We start from the raw sequence: 22,931 nt of genomic DNA, 5'->3' as shown, positions 1-22,931 counted from the left end.
TCCTTCAAAATCAAATCTATTGGGAATTAGAATGTAAAAAAGGAAGCCTGCTGAGATGCAGTATCGATTGACATTTGTCCCCCACCTCCCCCAGTTTGAGGAAGAGTCTTACTGCCGTTGAAAGTTGCCAGCATGCGTGTGGCATGAAACGGTGTTGTTACTCAGAAGGGCCAGTAGAGGGCGCAAGTGTGACGTCATTGGTGATGGACACAGGGACACCCACCAGCACCACCGTATATACTGTGCTTGGCATTCAACGTGAACTTAATAACACAGTCATCCGCTATACTGTAACCCCTGCTTTTTGAAGTTATGCTTTTAATATCTGTGCAGCGAACACGGTGCATTAAAAATTAAAACTAAAGTTTTTTTTTTTTCCTATTCCCCTTCTTTAATTTGGCTTGCCAAGCTGTTGGCAGGCTCACTGCTCAACAACAATCAATGCAATAACAAATGCACCTTTATGTTTCTCTATAGATCATTAAAAATTGTTCTCATAAAGAAGGAGACTGGGTATAGAGTAAGCTGGAACAGTGTTTTCATAGGATACCTGATGTGCATTAGTTTAACGGGGAAGCGATACTGACTACAAGTGACACTTATTTCCATTTGATATCGGTTTCACCTGCATTTCCTGACATGCTGTTTCTGTCTTTTGGTGTCAAGCTTTGTTTAGTGTTTGGTGAACAAGGATTCCAGGGCAGTTAAAAGAAAAAAGCTCCATTTCTGCTCACTAATCCTTGACTATCTGTCCTCAGTGAAGTGCTGATTGGAGGATATCTCTTGAGTAATATAAAGTAAAATCCTTTGCCAAGGTTCTCTCATGGCCAAATGCATTCAAATTAAAGGCTGTACATATTTAAATATTTTCTCTCTTCGTTGGTTACAGTATGTCAACAGGCATTCTTTTTAGTGCTCACTGAATTGCTACTTTACAGCCAGTCCTGTGGTATTATCTGTGAACGAGTCAAAATAATTGCTGTCTCCTTTTATGCAGAGAATTAGTCACCCTGATGCCCGGTTGCTGCTGATACTGTATAGTAATACCATGTTTAAAATCACCATATCATAACTGTCCTCAGGCAATCACTGCAGATGTAATGGGAGGTTGGACAGAGTGCGCTGAGGTGGGAGGTTATTAAACCAGTCACTTGATAATTATACTGAACTTTGGTATTAAAAAAAAAACATGCCATTAATTTGACTTCATTTAACAAACACAAGGTATTTTTTGACTGTGACTCATGATATTAAAAGATATAGGAACCATAGGAACCATTTTTGCAACTCATTTGTCTAACAGGGTAAGTCAATGGAAAAAAAAAATCTCATTTACAGTGATGACCTAGGGACCTGTTTATACAGAAGTGCATTGATTATTTCTTATTAACTATTTAGTGAGTGTTATTTTGTTAATTTTGAGAAGTGTATTTTGCTCAAGGACTGAACAGCTAGGATTGTTAACCCTTGACTTTTTGGTCTACATGCCTAACCACAGCTCAGTGCTGTCACCCCTGTATTGTTCAGTAGTTATTTTTCAACTCAAAAAGCATTCAGAAAACTGCCTTTCCTGACAGCCATCGAAACGTACTATGCATAGAAACAACAGATATGGAAAATTTAAAATGGAAAAGGTAAAAAGAAATTAAACTCCTTAAGAAATTAAGTCCTTTAAAAATAATTGAGAAAAAAACATTCTTTAGGAATTTAGAGTGTGTTTAATTGGAAACTCTTCCATTTATGTTTTCTGTGTGTACATCTGTGAAGATCAATTGACTTTATTTTGATAATTGACTTTATTTTACATTACATTTTCTAAAATAATGCGTATCAGTGTTCTGAATGCAAACACTGCTCATTTGTTCTCTCGACAGGCATGTTCAGTCTCAGTACGTTATGGGAATTGCTCATAAGAATGTGTGTTTTGAAAATCAGGGGAAAGCAGTCCAGATTGTGCTGAATGCAAAAGAGCCTGGCGCTCAGGCCTTCCTTTATCGAATAGATATACTGTAACTGAAGGCTGAGGAAATGTGCTGACTAATTCAGACATGGGGAGGAGGATGTATGCAAGTGCTTAGGAGCTTTACTCACAACAAGCTTTTTATTACACTGCTGCCATTTGTACACGACTGCTCAGGGAATCATGATCAGTACTGGCTAGCAACATGACCCAGGTTCGAACCAGCAGCATTGGGGCAGTAGAACTTGACTCGCTCACCGGACAGCCAAAACATTCCTGCACGAGTTAAACAAGATGTTTTGGAAAAGGAACTGATCACATTCCTGGGCCCGCTATTGTTAAGAAATGGATACCTGTCCAGGCTGCAGATCTGCGTGCGTGGCTGGAAGATATGCTAAAAAAAAGTCATATTATTATCCTCAACGCCATCACCTCATGATTCATTCAGGCAGTTGTCAACTATTTTCCTGCTTGTGTTTCACCCCCTATGTGATGATGTTTAAATGGTATATGCAATCCATGATACATGTCTCAGACCACAATGTCAGCAGGTCTTGCTTGCTTGCAGACATGAATGAATGCTGACTGCTCCTTCTGCGGATCTTGTACTGGAGTGCTCGTGTTTCAGATTCAGCAGCAGATTCCTGCTGGGGTTTCTCCTAGTTACACGTGTGATGCATGCTACGTCTTCCACTTTCAGGAGGAGCTGAAACACAGCAGCCAAAATGGCTGGTATTGGCTTAAGCTAGATCTTTTTCTGAGATCTTTTTGTTTTCTCTCTCCCATCTGTTTTTGACAAGTCGCACACACAAGGGTGAAAGGACCTTCCATTCCAGAATGTGCCTTAACTGAAAACTCTATGTTGCAGGGGAGAGCAGAAACAAATTGTTTTTAAAAATGACAGCTTAACATACTCGAGGGGGAAAAAACAGCAGAGACCTTTGTTGGAGGTCTCTAAGTGCAGATATTTGCAGCCAACTAAAATGGCATTACAATTGAGCCTCAGAGTGAAGACTGCTCTCAGCAGAGGGAAGAGTAGACAGTTGCAAATGTCATTCTTTCAACTTGCAGAATTCTTGCTCCTCGTTCAGAGAGTGGATACATCTGTTCTGTGGGCTATTTTAAACCTTTGGCAGCATCGCTGGTGTCTTTTCTGAATTTAGCTCCATTCGTAGGCTGAAAAATCGGTTGTTATGCTCCTGATTCCATTGTCAGGAGTATTACTTATTTTGACCAAAATGTGATACATTTCTTCACAAGGGGAAATGATAAAAAACACAGAACAGAAGAATTGGATGCACCTTCTTCTCTGCGCCTACCAATGTGATCAACGTGACCGCCTTTTAGTTTACACTTAGTTTTCTGTTGATGTTCACTATTCCTACCCCCCCCCCCCCCGAAGCTGCAGTGTATGTTGAAAACAGGCTTTTCTGAAGGCTTTGTCATTATACAATAAGATCCTATCTTAATTGAACAGAAATGTGTTCAGTAAAAAATCAGGGAGCTCTTCATGGAAAACAAATATATGAAATGAAAGCCTCTGTAAGTTAAGACTGGTGAGCCCAGGGCTTGAAGTGTTGAGGGGGCTAAATGAGGTTACAGCAGGAGGTGCATGGAAATACATTTTTCTTAGGCCAACATGGCTTTTGGGGTTTTGTCAACATTGATCCAATGCTCTTGGTGGAAAGAGCTGAGTCGCGCGTTTGTTTCTCACTTGGCTGTCAGTTGTTGGTTCAGTGCAAAAGTACATTTTTATGCCATGTATAGACATCTATATGTCTTTGTACTTACATCTGTGATGTAAAAAGGTTGCAATGTAAGTGGATGAGCCCGATTAAGGGCAAAACAGCCATCTGCAGCTGCTAACTTCAACTTTGCATGTGCAGCAAGCTGAAGGAGTAGTAACACAATGATATCTAATGATAATTCGAACCCAGAACTCATTTCTGCTGATGCTCTTAACTCACACCTCGTCAATGCCTATCGACTCATTTCACTCACTCAGTCTCTTTGTTTTCCAGGAATAGTCTTTGAGCTTTCAGATGGTCACTCAACACATTCAAAAAGGTCAGAGACAAGCTTAAGAAGCATTTTGTTTCCTGCTGTATATGTAAAACACAGTTTCTCAGTGCTTCTGAAACAGAAACAGTTTCTGGAGTATTTTGTGAGTTGCAGAAAAATGTCGCTGTTAGCAAAGAGGAGAAAATTGCACAGTGGCTGATATGCCTTCTATTGACTGATAATGTAAGGTTTTCTTTTTCCTTGAAAGAACCACATTGAGCCTTCTAAGAAACAGCTAATCTCATGTAGAAAGGTGGACTGCTAGTTAAGGTGATTCATTAATTCATTTGCACTTTCAGTACCTTATTGGAATGTTCTGAAAATCAGTGACACTCCCAAAAGAAAAAAATAAAGTGTAGTGAGCCTCAGCAAACACATCGAGGAATCATGGAGTCAACTTTATGATCACTTAATTGTTATTAAATTTCATTAGTAAACCTGAATAAGTGTTTTCCACCTCCATAGACACATACAGATGCCTTGTTAGCTGCATTTGTATTGACCTGAATAGACATGTCTTGTTATTGAAAGTTTCACATTTTCTGCAGTCAGCCTTATCACTTAGTGACATCTCAAGTCTCGAATATTACTTTTTCATTTTTCTACCTGCCACATAGATGGGTTAGTCATAAGGTCAGGTCACAAGTAAGTAGGTCAAAATATAAATCTATTGTTGTGAGCTCAACACATCTGTTATTTTTTATATAACTGCTGCTCATTTTTCTGATCCTTTCCTCTTTATTTACAGTCCTAGTGTGAGAATTAACAGAAATAATGCCTTGGAGTACGAATGACTAATGTGTGTATCAGAAATCTGATATTGTTATTACTGTAAGTGCACTAACTAATGCTTTATTTCCCCCCTGTTTATGGGAGTTAGCTAAAGTGAAGTTGCCCCAGTTTGTTCCAGTGGATCCGGGTGAGAGGAAGTAGAGGATTATGAAAGGTGTCCCACTTTCAGCTTGAGAGAGCAGAGAGAAATAGGTCACTTCCAGTACTATGTTGGTACCTGGTGAAGCAGGCACAAATCTCCAAAGGGTGAGAAAACATTAGCAAAGTAAGGGTTTTATTTGGTGTTGATTTTTATCACCTCAAGAATGGCGTTTCCATCTGTTAAAGTGTAGTTGTGTTTGTGTCCTTTGTTGAAAATGCCCACAACTAGATACGGCATTAGTCAGCTCTATTCCCATTAACAAGGGACCTGCTGTCCCAGTTTCTCAGACCGGTTATTCAATCTCAGTCTCAAAATAAATTAATTGACGTGCTAGAAACATTTGACAAATTTCAAATTAAGCACAAAATCGTGACCTTTGTGAAAGTACTGTCAGCCACCATGTTGTTGCAAACTCCTGGTCTCACCACGGGCACGAGCGAGACTTTGCCTAAATTGCGACGTGAGGCAGCCCTTCCTACTCACAAGTCACTGTAGGGACCAATGTAACACGATGTACGAGAGAATAACTACAGGTTGTCAGAAGATATTTCACTGCAGAAATTTGGCCAAAGTCATCTGCGTGCAGTGTTAAAAAGTTAGTTGTATTTGTCGGCAAAACCGTCTCGAAGTTGAGAGCAATATTTCTATTGGACTAAAAGAGATGTATTCACAAGCCCGCTTGTTTACAATGTCACAGGGCCACTTCAGATCACTGTAAGTTTCGTTGCCTCATTCTGAATCTCAGAACATGGCGCATAGCTGGAAATTGAGTCTATTTTGTGATGTAAAGTGGAGGTTATACACATTCCTAGCATTTTACTTTCACTGTGGTTTGAAATGCGCTTGTCAATGCTGATTCTAACCCCCAAATACAAAAAAAATTGCACTGCAGGTCCCCTTTAAGTACTTCTCAGAGCCAGCTGATATTGTGCGCTCACAGATATTACTGAAAACTGCAGGATAACCAAAATTCTCTTTTCCATACCATAGCTTGAAATAACATTGCAAAGCATTGGAGTTAATAAATTGACTCTTGTCCACACAGGCAGCACAAGACAGGCTATCTCAATTGTCTGCCGATAGCTGTTGCCTTGTAACGATGACAGTTATCAGCTGATAACCTTTCAGTTTAAGCCTGGAGACATTTTGTTTTGCAAACTTTATCTCAAGTAAAGTTTTTTGTGACCTCCACAACGAGGCATTTTTTAAACAGTGTGATGTCAGTGTGACTAGAGGAAGGATGTTTTTTTTTTCTCCCAGGAGTGGTCTCAGAAAATAGAATGTCTCAAGTGCCCTTTACGGGAACGAGTTTTGTTTCAAGCTTGTGAAATATTTCTCGACTTCACCATAAATACTGTAAATTGTTACTCTAATGCCGGTAATTGAAATTGTGATTGTACGTATCCTTGGTTCATCACCGTGCTGCTCTAAAGACATCTCAGACAGTTCTCTTTTCATGCTTACTGTATGAGGTTCCAATACAAAACTGTATTCTCCTTCCCCTTGCTTTTAGTCTCTCAGCAAAATAAAAATGAAATGTATTTCTAAGTCGCACACCTGTATTATGAAGTCAGAAATGCAGGGTAATATTTCTGGCAACTTCAAATGTGTCACTATCTCTGTCTGAAATTATTTTGGAGAACTGAACGAACACATTTTATTTTTTCGGAATTTACCACTGACTGACGACATACAGTACCGTATTCTGAGATTCTGTGCTTTAAGTTTGGATGAACTGACAAAGTGACCTCTTATGACTCTGAGAACCTATGTTGAGCTGGAAGTATACATTTGTGTTGCCTAAATCAGTGTCTGGTTATATCATGCCTTGTCATCCATTTTGTATCCAGCAACAGCTTTTCTTCAGATGAAAAGGCCAGCGTTTACTGTAATCTAGTTGTGGGTGTCAAAGTCAAATCATCTTGAGGCCAGAGATGTAAAAGAAAAAGAAAATTGATTCATGATTTTTTGCAGTTGTGCCAGAGAATACAGCCACATTAAGCCTTTTTTATAGACGGGTTTTGATCGTAATCGTGAACGGCCGGGACCGGCATTCAAGCCTCGTCAGTCACAGATCTTGTTTCGAGAGCGTTGGTTTTTAACGAGCTGACGTAAGGAAGTGACATCACAGAGCCACGTTGCTTGTTTATAAGAGAGGGGTTGGAAATGGCACAGAAAGTAAAAAACCAACAACCTTGCTTATTGGGCTACTTCATTTTTACACAGATTGAACTTTTGAAGTTCAATTCTATCCCCAACACCTTTTCTGTCTTTATGAAAATATCAAGTGTGGAATTAAAAACCTCTGGTCTCACTGTCATCCAACTAAATCCCATTGCCCACTTAATCACTGTCATCCCATATTTAATATGCAGAAATAAAGTATAATGGAAAATATTTATTAGATTTTGTTCACTGCTTTTTAGCCCTGTGCCTAGGGAATCTACGTGTCTGCTGGTTTTCTTTCTAGCAGAATTCTTAATCACTGATGCTAATTAATGCCTTTAATTGATCTAATTGCTCAGCTTAACAGTGTTTCCAGTAACTTTAACATACAGCTCTTTATGTATTCTCTCTTCACAGGGTGTAGTGAGAGTTTTCTCCCTTATGTCTATATAAACAGATATAGTTTAAACAGATCAGTTTACAATGAGATGAAACAGCTTAGAATGATGCTGTATCAGACATGCAAGAAGTCTTTTTTTTCCTTCTTTCTGCTGAAGTGCAGCAGGTTACATTTCAGGCATCACACCTGAATGAGGCCAGTTCCAATCCCATTCTCTGTTTAAGGACTCCAAATCAAATTTAAAGCCTCAAAGAGAATACTGAAATCAGGAACTCGGCTGGTGCAAAAAACAGAAGATATACAGGTTACCTAGGACCAGAATGTGAATCATATTCACAGGCACCTACAGTAACATCTACATTGACTGTAATGAATGTACAGTATTTTAGTGTGAATGCATGACCTCAGTATTGTGTGTGCAAGAAACCTGAAAACTAGGCACTGATTGGGTGTTGCACATCTTAGTACAGTAGCACAATGAAGCAATGTTCATCACTCAGATGACATCTTGCACAGGGTACCTCCAGCAACCAAATTTACTGCAGAAAAAGCCCAGCCATCTACACTGGGGAAACAGGAAGGAGACTCAGAGACCGCTTCAGGGGGCATGTTAGGGGTGTGAAGATCAAAGTTTTCTCCAAGGCCATAGTTTCTCATTTCACCTCTAACGGCCATGATCACACTGATCTCTCTCGTCTGCATTCTCAGAGAATGGGTTTCTTAACTCCTATTGCAGAAAGACATCCGAAACCAAAATTATCCTGAGTCTAGGATCTCTCGTTACCTCTCTTTACCTCTCTCGTCTTTGCACCACCACAGAGTGCCCGATCTACCTCTCTACCACATATAATCTAGGGTTAGGTTTCAGTATTGCCTGTTTATTTAAAGTGATGTACAATATAGGCAAATCTCTCATGAATCATTTGTTCATCATACAACCTGTATTTGTAATAATTATCTTCCCACCAGGAGACATGGAGTGAGTTGGATGTTCAGCCTTTCTTTATATATCCTTGTAGCACAAACTGTAAGCAAAAACATTCAGAAACAGGTGATCTGAATTAACATCAGAGCAGAGCTTCTTGTTTCCTACCAGCATGCCTAAATACCTTTTAAATTCATTAAAGTATAACTGATCTGAGCAGAACAAGAACATGTCCAGGAGAAGGCTATAGGTGAAAGAGTTAAAACAGGTAATTGTGCAGCTTTGAACTTTTTCTGTGTCCGCTTCAAGAAAAGCCTTTATAATCACTCCGAATCGCAGCGTCACCACAGGAAATTCAGGCGTCTTATCAGAAGGGGTGTGTTTTGCTTTATTTTCTTTTTGCTGCAAGATTTAATGGAATGTCATCTAAGCACAAAACCTCAACAGATAATCATAGAACAGAGAAGGTTTGTGTTAGCACGAGCATCAAATAAGATAAGCAACATAGCAGCAAGAGTCACATTAAATAAAGTCATCCATTTATTTTGTTCAGCATTCAGGAAAATCTGTCTGAAAGGAGGTTTACAGTGTTCAGGGGTCAGAATTTTATAGGGATCCTTATAAAAGTGAGAGTGGAAACTGTTCATTTCAGGAAACAGATAAGTAATATATTTTAAAGCTCAGTGAAACCCAAACAAGAACAACTTGCTGCACAAAGCAAGGGGTGTGATGTGCTGCTTGTAGGCCTATCTTTCCATCCTAATTACTGTGATGATCTTCTTTTATGCTTTCAGTTTTACCATGGCTATGAATTCACAGCCTAAGGCCGAGCTGATGGAGAGGTCCGAGATGTTTTATGCTGGTGCCATCCTGGTGTTTATCGGCTCTGTCTTTGTCCTCAGCAGCTTCTACGCCCTCGGATTCACCGGGACCTTCTTAGGTAAGGGTCTGATTTTGGAGTCTGGTGACATGACCAGCGTTGCGTAAAGTAATCCATTAACTCTTAAAAAAAATACCCCTTGCTTCTTATTAATTTACAAAGTAGTCCCCTTACTCAAGTAACTGTGAAGGATCACTTTTTAAAAGTAACTTTCCCCCAAACTGATTACAGCATAGGTCATCTTTTTGCTTGCGTCTTCCCCACAGGTGAACCGCCCCATGGAGACTCTTTGCACAATTATGTTTTTCAACAGCAGTAAAGTGCAGTGAAGTGCTTGTGATCAGGCTTTAAGGTTATGAGGTTGTGTCGGATGATTTGCAGAATCTCTTTTCTCACCTATGGACATGCAGCTGTGTTTTATGATGGATGACGGGATAAACTGCGGGATTTACAGGTAGTTCTTAATTAGCAACTGATACAGATCTGAAAGAAGTCAGTTTATTAACACCTGTGATCCAAGTAATTAGATGAATAATAATTTTGATCAGACCTGGAATCCAGACTAGAGGAGTTGCCTGTCCATAATATCTGTAATCTAAAGTACTTTGTTTGACTTTATATGTTATTAAAAAGTAAGGTTTGTCTGAGTACAGATTGAGCTCTGCGATCGCAGGTTCAAACCTGAGTCATATCACTAGTTTAACTGTGACCAGGACTCCCCAAGTGGCAGCGATCAATTAGGTAATTGTTTGTGGTGACATGTTAAAAGAAGAGTGGCTTGAAAGTGGGCGGGTTGGAAGAATTTGGAGCCTACACTTCGTCATTTTCCCCTGTGTGCGGTCGCAGGGTTTGAAAGATTTCCCACCAAGATGTGTGAAAAATAAAGCAAAAAATCAAGTGGCTATGTGAAACAAAAGAGGTGATTCCAAATTTTGAAATAAAATCAGGAAAAGGACCTTTTACGGTGTGAAAAAAGGTGAAAGTGGACCTTTTCTGTCAGGAGAAGTTTACTTTAAATTAAGATTGATGAAGACGTATCGAAAAAGGCCAGTGTATTACATTCCAGCAGTCAGGAGCAAAAAAACCTCGTGTGCAACATCTTTTGAGAGGAGTAATAAGGAACAGCGGGCACTTACCAATGATGCACTTACAGTATGGTTAGTTACTTTGAACAAGTGTAGTTTCCTAATGGCATCTTCAGTCATTTTAACCCTCTATCATCTTCCCTTGTTGTGTAATCTGTAACATGCACCTGGTGCTTTCTGAAGGGGCAGTGATGGCACTGGTCACAAGCTTACAGCTATGTATTTAGACGTTACGTGCAGTTATTCAATGGAACCCTATAAAGCATTTTGCGTTTGGTATCTTATAAGTATAAAGGAAGTCTTTTGATGTATAGTACGTACATGATATAAGTAGGTCCTGGAAAACTGAAGATCTGTAGGAAACGTTAATGCATAATTTAGACAAGGAAAGACTCAAGAGGTCGAACTAAGCCATGTTTTAGCCAGTGGAGCCTTAAATTTCACCTTGAAATCTAAAGCCCTCTGATGATACCACACTGAGAGAGGAGTGTGACCAACAGTTCAGTCACGTGGTAAGGACTGAAAACTGCAAAATAAACCACGGGCTGGAGTTTGTACTGAGTCCCTTGTACACATTCCACCCTGTCTTGTGTGTGCATCGTCAGTGCTAGATACAGTTCTCGTTTAAACAGTACTGGGGTGTAAACTGTTTCTGCCCACTGTGTCTTCTGCTGAAAACGAGTGTTTTATTTTCTGTCTAGATACGAACACGAAAGGAACAGGAAGCTACAAATAAAAGAATTGCCACCCTCTATATCGGAACTTGCATTATTCATCTGGAATCTTTCCTGTTAAGCACCAGAATGAGTCAGGTGTTAAATCACTTTTTAAAATATACCATACCAAACTTCAAATATAAATAATGATGAATTACATATGAAGGACACCCACGCTTTTGTTTGCATATGTTTTTGCATTCTTTTTTTCCTGTGAACATTTCAGCCCTATTAAATTACAACACTTACAGAACCTAAATCATACACATTGATCATATGCATCGTTGGCTGAAAAGCTTTTTTTTCTTTCTGAATAACACTAGAAGAGTAATACAGCCCGCCTGTGGAAATTCACACTGAACAGGCAGTGAGGCAGTTTGAACACCGTAAGGCAGATACAATTATCACGCGTTATTGCTGCATGTACACCCTGCATTTGCGTCGTCCATGTGTAGTCCAGCCCCACTGTCCCAAAGCTGCAAACTGTTTGTCGTAGATCTTGTTTCTTTCATCAGCACCCAGGCATCGTACAATCTCTCCACCACTCCCTCATCCTGCATCCCTGACTGAAGCTCCCTCTGACAGCATAACAGGCCACCCGAGAGTGACCACAGACAGCAGAGCTCGTTAGCGCAATGCCTACATGGAAACTGAATCAGAAAGAAAACATTCTATCAAAGTTTAATGAGTCACCGGGCCGCTTCTGATAGATACCACTGTGAAAAGGATTAACACTGTTAGCACGGAATAGACTTTAGAGACTCAGTGAATGAAGAGGGTTATTATTGTTATTAATAATAATATTAAACAGTAACAGAAGCAGAAATAATTCTCGTTTTAGAGGACTGAAATTTGCAGCTAGCTTTTTTGTTTCTGGCACATTGATTCACGTTCTTGTGGTATGGGTCCAGTATAATGAATAACTTTCAGTGAGGTTGAGCGCGTGCTGTAACGATAACATAGATAGATAACATGGCAGTGACCAGAGAGAATGCTTTAAGACCTTGCCACAGAACAAAAATACTTGGGGGAAAAAAATAATGTAAGAATAATAATAATAGAATTACTTAAACTGAAACACAGCTTGTTTTCTGAAATGTTTATCACAGTATTCATAAACAGCACAGTTTCCTGTGAGAACAGGGCCCTTCACGTAAGGACCACCCCTGAAAAAGGGGGGTCACTCGGTTTTATCACGCCTGTATTGTATAGAAAAGGTTGAAAGCCCAGAGCTGGGGGTGGAGGGGTTGGTTTTTAAGGAAAGAGGTCAAGCTGCGCCGATAAAGCAGTAACAGATTTTGACGTGAAAGAAATCCACATACAGTATGTGGGTAGATATCTGTTGGTAATCTTGTACAGTGCCACTATAGATAAATGCACTGCTTTTTCGTATTCGTACATGTGAATCCACTTGTGCTTTATTGTAACGTTTTGCAGCTTTGGAGAGCCACTTAATTTTATTGTGTTTTGCAGGCCAAGGACAGATCTTACGCACTGAAAAATGGATATGGTAACCCAGATTTTATTCAAAGTAACCCTATAGAAACATGTATGAACCCGGCACCCGGCTCTAATCCTGTTTTTGTTCTTGTTCTTCTGTTGGCCTGTTCATTAATGGATTGTAATACACATTACAAAATAAAGAGCCTTCAGCCTATGAGCTTGGCTTTGGACTCAGAAGCAAGAAGGGAAAACGCTGTTGGCATCTGACATTATCCAGCCTGGGGCGAAGGATTTTTCCCTGACTTTTTAATTTCCTCAGAGGTTTCTTGTACAGTGTCCCAGAGAGGGCAAACTAATGCCCTTGCTACGCAGACACATTTTTCCTTTATTATTGGGTCAATCTCATGTGTATTTGTTTTTAGTTTTGTAAATTCTTTTGCACATAACCATATTTAAGAGCTTAAAGTCTTGACCTCTCACATGCCTTCTTTAAAATCTCAGGATCAGATGCCCTGCCTCATACGGACCAACGTTTGAAACTTGATCTCTTTGAGACTGCTGATCGTAATTCAGTTTTGACATTGCATCATATCTTGAGTGTTTTCGTACACAGTGTAGTCCTTTAGCGTTCTAGTAGGCTGGGTGACCCATCTTTGCTTGAGATCTAAAGAGATCTTATTATAAAGTTCCATGTACAGTAACAGCAGATTTTGATGCGTAGTTAACCTCCTACTCTCTGACAGTCTCTTTGGATGGAGAGTAATTTTACAGAGTAATATTACATTTTCCAAGCGTCAATTATCTTCCATATTTAGACCTGGAGATTTTTGGCAGTTATTTTTCCCCATATGAGTTAATAATTAGTATTCTTTATTCATTATGAATGTATCTGTGCTGATAAACACAGATAGTAGGATATCCAATAACTCCTTCCTAAGATACTAAGAATTTCTCAGATTGTTTTAACAATGCACTTGAACACTACCTGTTTGCATCAACACATGATGCTCAAAGTGGCTATTTAAAGGGGTTGTGCGTAGACATACAGTGTGGGTTATTAAGTGCTATAAGGTAAGCTTGGAGGATGCAGCTGTTATTTTGTCTGTGTGTGACCAAGCAGTCATCAAACTCTTCAGCGATAATAGAATGCAAACTCGCGTTTGGAAAAACATTTATCCTAGTGAACCACTGACCTAGATTGCATTTTTCTGGGTCCCTTTCTTTTGACCATGCTATTTTGCGCTATTTTAAGATAAAATGAGCTTTACAATGTTCCGGCTGTAGAGCTTTCTCACTCCTGACAATAGGTACCTGAGTTGTTACAGGAAGATAATTCGTTGAGAGGACCCTCTTCACCACAAGTGCAAGGTGGATGTGTTGTTAATAAAAGATTTGAAATTGCGACTTGGCTTTTCGGCTACAACCTCTGGAAATTCACGGAGGGGATGAGGAGCTGAGGGTGTCCCGAGAAACCATGTTACGCGCTATAGAAAACAAAGGAGGTAATCAAGTAAAATAAAGGTTCCTCGTGTGGTTTTTAAAGCCATTTTTAGTCGACATGTCGCACAAGTCCCACCAGAGAGTTGGCCTGACCTGGAGGAGTAGTGTCTTCCCTTCACTTTGGAATGAGGGCTGAGGACAGGAGCCACACGCTGGACTGTAACAAGCTGTTACACAGTGGAAAAGGGCAGTGACCCCTCTCAGCCTGCCCACGATCACACAGAGTTGATCTCCAGTTCACCTGGTGATTAGTTGAGCAGCAGTGGACATTTAGTACAAAATGGCTTACGTAATCTAATTAAATAAGTCTGTCTCTGACAATCTCCGCTTTTGGCAAATAATGTCAGTACATTCCTTATAGCCATTGAGAATTTACTAAATGCAATCTCTAGGTTTAAATCTGGCTTATTGTGTATATAATAGAATAGAGTGAATTTTGCACTTTCACAGCTGCAGTTCTTGATTTGTGGCCTGCCGTGACGTGTGCCACAGAAAGGAAAGGAGAATTTTAGTGCCTTGTGCTGCAGAGCCGAGCTTTGCTTTTGTACTTCTTTGGCAGCTTTTGTAAGTCAAAATCTGAAATGACAGAGAATGGGTCCTGAAAAGAGAAAGAGTTGTGGTTGTGGAAAAACATTATTAAAAATTAACCAGAGTATCAGATAATCAGATATGAATAGATACAATAGGAATAGTCAGAATGGATTCAGAAAAGTTACAGTAGGTCTTGGTCTGACCACCTTGTTAGAGATCTTTGAACAAGCAACAACAGAAGTAGATAGACACAAAGTATATGATATGGTGTACTTAGATTTTCAGTAGGCCTTTGAACTACCAATGAAGAATCAATGAAGGTGTTAAAAATTAATGTTCTCATGAATAGTCCAGAGATTCCACTGCTTCTTGTCCATTTTGAAACAGCCAAATAATATTTGACTGCTTTTTACTGCTGTTTTGTTTTTTTTTTTACTTAGCTATTCAACATCGTGTTGCCAGGTTTTCAGTTCAGTTTATACAGACAGTCTTTATGTAAATGAAAGCAAACTTTTGAAATATAGTTCTTCTCCCATTAAACCTTCCATTTTGCACTCCGGTAGCCTTGTATACTTTTGAAGCCATTTCTCTGTCCAGACGTATTTGGGCTTTAAAATGCCTAATTTGCACAGTTCCGAACAAGCCCACATTGGGTTTGTAGTTGTAATAACTATCCCTCTGGGAACAAATTGCTGTCTAATATCAGTAGGTTATTTTGGGGGCAGAGCTTACACATTATGCTTCTGTTGAATCTCAGGTGCTCTGAAAAGATATGTTGTTAAGTAAAATCAATAGGTAACATGATTATGATGGAGCACTTTTTCGCTGAAAGTAAGGAGGCCTTTTTATAACGAACACAATCCACCTAAAGCACATCCTGTATCTATGCTAGTCTGCTAAGGCTCCTCATCACAAACATCAACGTCAAGTAACACATTTCAGAAGTTATATTGTACCAGCAGGGTATATCATTTTAAGGTTGGCAACATCTTGATTTATTTCAAACAGCACAGATATGCACTTAAACTCTGCCTAGTGGATTGCTAGTCCACAACCTTCAAGGCAAAAATAGTCCATATAATTTATTAAGTTGCCCTTAATTATACTGGCCTTGCTTATTACGTAAATGTACTTATGCGTCTCCCTAGCTGTTTAACACAAGGGAGGAAGACTTTTTAAAAGTCTACGAAGAGGAAAGTCAATATCCAGGGCAGCTCGTCTTGAGGCTTGAATTTGTGGATTAATTTTTGGTTCATTATGAAATTTGTCTTTGGGTATTTTTTTAAGAAAACAAAACATCTCCAGTGTGCTGTGTTTCTTTGCGGAAACAAGCAAACTTGTTTTGTTGACAAAATAGTTTTTTTTCTTACTTGTGCTCTGAAATGGCTTTAGGAAAGATGGATGTGGTTTTTGTAACTAGATTTAGCTAGTAAAGATATACAGTATAAAGGACAGTGTTTATTGAGAGTAATATTATGCATTGCATTAATGCCTCAAATTTAACTATGTATGCTACTGCCATAAGGCATGTTCTTTTGGTACTGTGACAGTTACTGTATGTTGCATGAAAAATATAATAGTTTACATTTTCTTGGATGTGATGAATTGCTCTCTGCAATGCTCTGGTGCACAATGTGAATGTTTTACAGTAGTGATACCTCTACTACTGGAGAGCTGCCTGATCTGCTGCTTTCTGTTCCCCTTGATGTCTTAATTACTTCATTGAACTTGTTATTGCACTAATTGGTTCTCCCACATAAAATCTACTAAGCTGAAGCTCTTCAGGGCAGGGACTGCAAATCTCTGCTTTATACTGTAGCTTCACATTAGGGTTTGAAATTCAAGAAAGATGAGCAAGCAATACTGGACAATTGTCTCGTACCTCACAATTACTAAAGGAGAGACGTCACTGAGAGCATGCATTTGCGTTAGAGTGTCACAGATTTCCACAAGCTTAATGCCACCTTGCTCAAGGCAAACTCCAACTTTCATCTCTTTGAAAGAACATGTTGTTTAAACTGTGATTAACAAACAGTCTCTATTAAGAAAAAGTGGGCCAGGCATAATTTAAGTGCATAAATACCTTCAGCCTTTAGCCTGTCTGGATGAGAATTATTATCTTAAAAAACAGCAGAATCTTATGCATTTTATTGATCGAAGGGTACTGTTGCTAATATGTTTTATTAGAAATGTCCGTCATTGTCCATCTTAGCAATCAACAGTTTTTAGATACATGGAGTCCCAAAATCTGCTGAATTTATTTAGTTTTGTGGTGTCACCCCTGCAGTGGGATAGTGGGGAAAAATGTTACCAGAATTCAAAAGATCCATAATTGAGTTTAGAATATGTGTTGTATAACCAAATAAAACTACACACTAACCTACATTTTTTTCTAAAAACCTGCTGTGTGTCTGTGTGGCTTTAATTTCCCAATTTATACTACAATAGGAGAGAGCTGAATTTTGCGACAGAAGGCTCTGCTTATCTAATGCAATTGCATAACTACTTTGTTCATAACTACCTGTTCTGAGGTCTCCTAATTTTTTATCAAAACTGGAGTGTCAGAGTGTCTTTCAGAGCCCTTTGTTAAGTAGCATTAGCAAAGTGGGTCAGAGCTAAATAGACAAGAAAAGTTTTGAGACAACTATGAAGGGTTACATGGACACAGCGTTTTCAGATATAACAGTCCTGAGCAGTGTTCTTTTAGAACAGTGCATCAGGAAAAGCCCTCAATACATCGCTTGCTGTTACAAGATGGCACAGAGAAAAAGAAAATAACATCCTACTTCATATCATACTGTACACGTATGGGCATGCATATTATTCTAGCAAGGAAGTGTTTTTTTATTTCCATCATGAGGACAGTCTCCTATAGTTAGTCACTATATTGTAACGCTCTTTTTAACACTAAGAAATGGTTTGTAATAAGTAAATGCACATCCCAAATTACAAACACTTCCTTCTCTCTGAGGACTTGTTGTAGTGAGGCCTGAGCAGTATTGTGCACTGTGCGAATCCTTGAATTGAATTTATTGCATGATGAAACTTGTTAGCCATGCATTTATATTATTTTCATTATATATAACACAGGTCGATTATTAAAATTCACAGAGGATTAAGCCATTACCCAGTTTTAATACTACTAACAATTTACCCTCCACTATAAATACATTTTTTTCCCATTTATGTCACAATCACTGCCACTGAAATCCATGCTTGTTATCTGGATTGTAATGAAACATTGTCTTAATGCCATTCCCACACAGGGTGCAGTGGTTTCCTGTTGCCTTTCCAAGTTGGTCTAACTGTACAGAGGTCGGCTCCTTCAATATTCCTGTGTCAGTTTTTGTTGGTAGAATGATGGTTGATGGCTAGCTAAAGAAACTGATTCAGTGTTCATCTTTAGTGGCAAAGATTCTTATTGTGTCTGAAACTATGGGCATAAGAAGTCCCTTGGGACTTGGAGGCTGATATCTTTGCTTGCGGTCATTCAGTCAATTTGCCATAATGCAGTTCTCCAAAAGTTATACCACCTGCGGAGTATGAAAGCTCAGTCCCAAAATGTGAAGATAGATAGATAATACTTTATTATTCCCGTAGGGAAATTGATGAAAAAGATAATGAATGACTTCTAGACTTGCGTACATAGCAAGTCACTTGAGCCTTTTCAGCGTACTGTTGCAAAGTAAATGCCTCTGTAACAATGCAAGGATCAAATGAAAAGGGATTTGATAAAGGTGAAAATAAACTGTGGGCTATATGAATCTGTAGATCTGATGCTCGCTCCAGTTTCTGGGCCCCTTGCCAAGCTTTGCGGTTTCAATGGAGCATAAAACAAAACAATTGTTGAAAACAAAACAATTGTTGCTTTGATGTGTGCTTCTGTGAGTGCAATTATATAAAAGGAGCTTTCATCGGCATATTTAAATTGTCAGGCCTGTGCTCTTCATTGCAGTCATTGATATTTCCAGAAAGACTGAAAGTATAAAGATCAAGGGAGGAAACTTGTTTTTCCAACTTTTCGTTTCTAGGGTGCCTTTGAGCACTCGAAGATATGTTCAGGACCCTGCTCTTGCCTTCTCTCGTCTCCTCCAGTATTCAGCTGCTGTTGGGTTGTTGCTGTTGTCTATAAACTGAAGAAAAATGACTGGTCTGACAGCGATCCATCACCACCTCTCTTCAAAAGAACATGAAATCACATGACTCATACCTCACAGGGCATGGAGACACAAAGGCTGACACTGCTACCTTGTAGCACTGAAGCCCTGGGTTCAGTTCTGGATCAGGGGTGCTATTTGCATGGGGTTTGTGTGTTCGCCCCATGTTTGGGTGGGATTCCTCCAGGTGCTCTGGTTTCCTCCCACAATTCAAAGACATACTGGTAGGTGAATTGGCTTCTGGGAGAACTGGCCCTGGTGTGAGTGTGTGCATATCTCTGTCTGCGTTTGCCATAGACTAGACATCAATCCAGACTCCTGCACCCTGTGCTTGCCAGGATAGGCGGTGGCTCCCTGTGACCCAGTACTGGATAAATCTGTTGGAGAATGGATGGATAAACTTGCACCTCTTTACGAACAGATTTCATTTTACTTGACTTTCGTCTGCTTTTGTAATGTTTTACAAAATAGGCAAGAGCCTTTCTTTCCGAGAACATTTCTTGAAACCTCCTTAAAGATGTTCTGCCTTGAGCTTCATCACCGAACGGTGTGAGTAAAGCTTGTGTCACAACCCCGTCTACCCTTTTCAAGAAAGACACAGTGTCAGGGGGTGTAATACTGGCGAACCATTCAAAGTTGCGCTTCAATTTTGAATGTGGACACATTAATAATAATGTTATTTAGTAACATTAAATATTTATAGATGTTCTAGAGGGTCCACAAATCATTTCAACCTAAAAGTGTGAGGATTCATTTTCCAAGTGACGCACGGCAGAAATCTGTTTCAGACCTCATAGTCCTACTGCAATGAGTATGTTTAAAATTATGTTATTTTTAGAAGAGAAGGGAGAATTCTATCATGGGACAGATGACGCACTAAAAATGAAAGCCATAAGTAAATCTAAGTGTTCCCAAGGCATATATAGGTACATATATTTATGAAAGCTGAAAGCACAGAAGTAATTTCCTTGTTATTTTTCATAGCCTCATAGAACAAGCATTCAAGACATGAACATTAGCAGCTACAGACCTGATGCTGCCCTTGGCTATGATTTTTTCCCCTATTTTGAAATGATGGCTCCGGGTATGATAATAATTCCATTCATCCATCCATTTTCTAAGTCCTTTATTCAATACAGGATTGCAGGATTGCAGAAGGGCCTATCCCAGCAAGCATGGGTGCAAACACACACACACACAATTTTCCTAGAAGCCCATTAACCTTCCAGGACAGTATGTGTTTGGGCTGTGGGAGGAAACCTATGAGAACAAGGGAACTCAATACAAACTCTGGGAATTGAACCCAAAGCCCCAACACTGCAAGGCATCACTGCTAACGTGTACATCACGCACCATTGTTAATGGCAAAGACATCCACGAAGTTGTAACTGGGTTGCTGCTGGAAGCGGTGTTAGAGGCGTTAGTGGGGCCAGCAGGGGGCGCTCACCCTGTGGTCCACGTGGGTCCTAATGCCCCAGTATAGTGATGGGGACACTATACTGTAAACAGGTGCCGTCCTTCGGATGAGACGTAAAACCGAGGTCCTGACTCTCTGTGGTCATTAAAAATCCCAGGGCGTTTCTCGAAAAGAGTAGGGGTGTAACCCCGGCGTCCTGGCCAAATTTCCCATTGGCCCTCACCAATCATGGCCTCCTAATAATCCACATCTATGAATTGGCTTCATTACTCTCTGCTCTCCTCCCCACTGATAGCTGATGTATGGTGAGTGTTGAGGCGCACTATGGCTGCCGTCGCATCATCCAGGTGGATGCTGCACATTGGTTGTGGTGGAGGGGAGACCCCATTACCTGTAAAGTGCTTTGAGTGGAGTGTCCAGAAAAGCGCTATATAAGTGTAAGCAATTATTATTGTTATTATTATTATTATTATTATTATTATGGAAGCTTATTAGCGCCACGATGACATTTTTTTTTTTTACAGAGGCAGCATATCACAACCTGCAATACTCCCAATTGTCTGGATGAAATCCATTATATATGTGCAAAAATCAGAAAAGGACATCTGAAATTGTTGGTTTGCAACATTCCTTTTGATTAGCTGTGAAGATACGGTTTTAACGATACAGTATGTGGCTTGGAATAACCCGTCCAGATAGAGGTGGATTTACAGACTCCAGCAATCTGCTGTCTTTTCACAGGTGACTACTTCGGAATCCTGCAGGAGGAGAAAGTGAATGGATTCCCTTTCAACGTCATGGAAAATCCAATGTACTGGGGCAGCACAGCCATTTACCTTGGACTGGCTTTGATGTGAGTTAATCCAGAGCTGTAACATCCTGAAAAATACAAGGACAACCTTTGACATCTAAATCCTTGTAATATTGTCATCACCTAGAACTGCTCCTCTATTCTTTTCTAAATTGTCATTTTCGATTTGTCACTTGTTTTGTTTTTTTTCTCTCCTACTTTATTGATTTAGAGTTCAAAGATTATTGTGAACAACTGAGGGCAACTAACAGAAGGTTCTGTGCTTTCAGGCTGACAGTCTCCGAAATCCTATCCCTTATATGGCCCTGGTGTCTACAACAGCTGAATTGTTCCAGGTTAAGTGTAGTAAAATGTAATCAGCCCATTTTTTCTGGGTTATCAGGAAGAGTGTTTTCTTGGAATCAAGTGATTTGTTCACTTTAGGTGAGAAAGACTATTAAAGACAGAGAATTAAGGATGAATAAACCACAACCTGCAAAACAGAGGACAACATTTCTCTTCAAAGTAGCTGTTGTGATGCTTCCACGCAATAGGTTACTTCTCATACAGTACATACCATCTCTTCTGGGTGTTTAGGTTGAAGCAGTTCTGCTTTGCCATTCTGTTGCATACTTCAGCAATGCTGAGAATTGGTTGATAAAGGTTATTTGTGAATGTTTTATTTATATAGGTTGTCTTGTTACTACAATGTCTGGAACACAAGTGGCCCTTATCTTCAAAACACTTAAGCACTTAAATTCCCAGAAGATGCAATAAAAATCAAAGTGTTTTACATAAGAACTTTAGAGAAGTTACAAACAGGAGGAGAACATTCATCCCATCTAGCTTGTTTGGTTACTAAAAGCTAATTGATCAAAGGTGCTCATCCAGATGTTTCTTTAAAGAATCCAGGTATCAGCTTCAACAAAATGTTGGATACCTCGATACAGATTTTGTGAAAAAAACGTTCTTCTAGGGTTCAGTTACGAATTCAGTTCCCAGGTGTTTTTACTTGTTTCACTGTTCAATCTGTTGGGGCTGAATTTGTTAAGGCCTTTGAGAATTTTCAATACTTGAAGTTTTGTAATTTTTCTCAATTCAAGACTGAAATGATTCAGTTTTGAATATATCTGGTTCAAGAGCTTCTTAGACCAGTTCAAAAGAGGTCATAGCCTTCAGTGTTCTACATTTTAGTAGACCAAATAGTATCGATGATATTTTTGGTGAACTTTGGAAAAGTCACAACTCTAACATTGTTACTGTTTAAATGACTATAAAAAATTATGAGCCAGGATCATAATTTATTTTTTTCCCCATTTTGAATGGACTCACTTTTAAAGTTGCTGTTGCATTTTTAAAAATTAAGACGCCCAGAACTAATTTTACAGAGATGTCCATTACTCGATTGTATTACCAGAGAAATGGGCAAAAGCATTCATTTTTTTGACGGTTTAATGATTTTACGTATGAAAGAACGTGAAATAACGTCAAACGTTAAGAAAAAGCAAGGAATGTAAGATAAACACAAATATGTTTCCCTTTAGAGTTTCAAATTAGTATTAAATCAAAGCTTGTGTGCTTGGTTTGTTTCCATAGTGATTGCCTTAGTAACGCCCGAGCTTCAGAATGCTATGATGCTGTTGCCTAGCAATAGCATAACTGCTTTCATCACTTTCTCTGTATGTGTTTCAGAACTTTTACATTTTAGCTCTTTTAACCTCTTTTAACTATTATTTAGAACAATCATGATGCAGAAAAAAATCTGCTGTTGTAAACAAGTAGCCAATAAATTAACTGTCTGCAGGAGCAACTTTTTTGTTATTGTATAGGCTAACACTGCTATCCCAAGACAAATGTGACCTAGATCTGCGTTTCTCAACCAGTGTTCCAAAGGACATTAATGGGTGCACCGCAGCATTTTGGAAAAAGACGCATGGAAGAATAAAAAAAGGAATCACTTAGTTTT

General features: G+C 39.3%; 2 protein-coding genes across 5 annotated transcripts in view; one reads left to right on the top strand and one right to left on the bottom strand.

Moving 5' to 3' along the window:
* med9 (mediator complex subunit 9) overlaps nt 1-22,931 on the bottom strand; it is a 64,308-nt gene that overhangs the window by 13,443 nt on the left and 27,934 nt on the right. The gene's annotated exons all lie outside the window — the stretch shown is intronic.
* pemt (phosphatidylethanolamine N-methyltransferase) overlaps nt 1-22,931 on the top strand; it is a 64,822-nt gene that overhangs the window by 31,892 nt on the left and 9,999 nt on the right. For both annotated transcript variants that reach the window (XM_088612203.1, XM_088612202.1), the window contains exons 4-5: nt 9,241-9,386; nt 20,917-21,028. In XM_088612203.1, the coding sequence (XP_088468329.1) occupies nt 9,241-9,386; nt 20,917-21,028 (258 nt within the window). The remainder of the gene's footprint in view (nt 1-9,240; nt 9,387-20,916; nt 21,029-22,931) is intronic.

The sequence above is a fragment of the Lepisosteus platostomus genome, chromosome 19 (assembly GCF_059453375.1).
Source record: "Lepisosteus platostomus isolate fLepPlt1 chromosome 19, fLepPlt1.hap1, whole genome shotgun sequence".
Classification (NCBI taxonomy): Eukaryota; Metazoa; Chordata; class Actinopteri; order Semionotiformes; family Lepisosteidae; genus Lepisosteus; species Lepisosteus platostomus.
The sequence above is the reverse complement of the archived record's forward strand: the minus strand, read 5'-3'. Positions and strand labels throughout refer to the sequence as shown.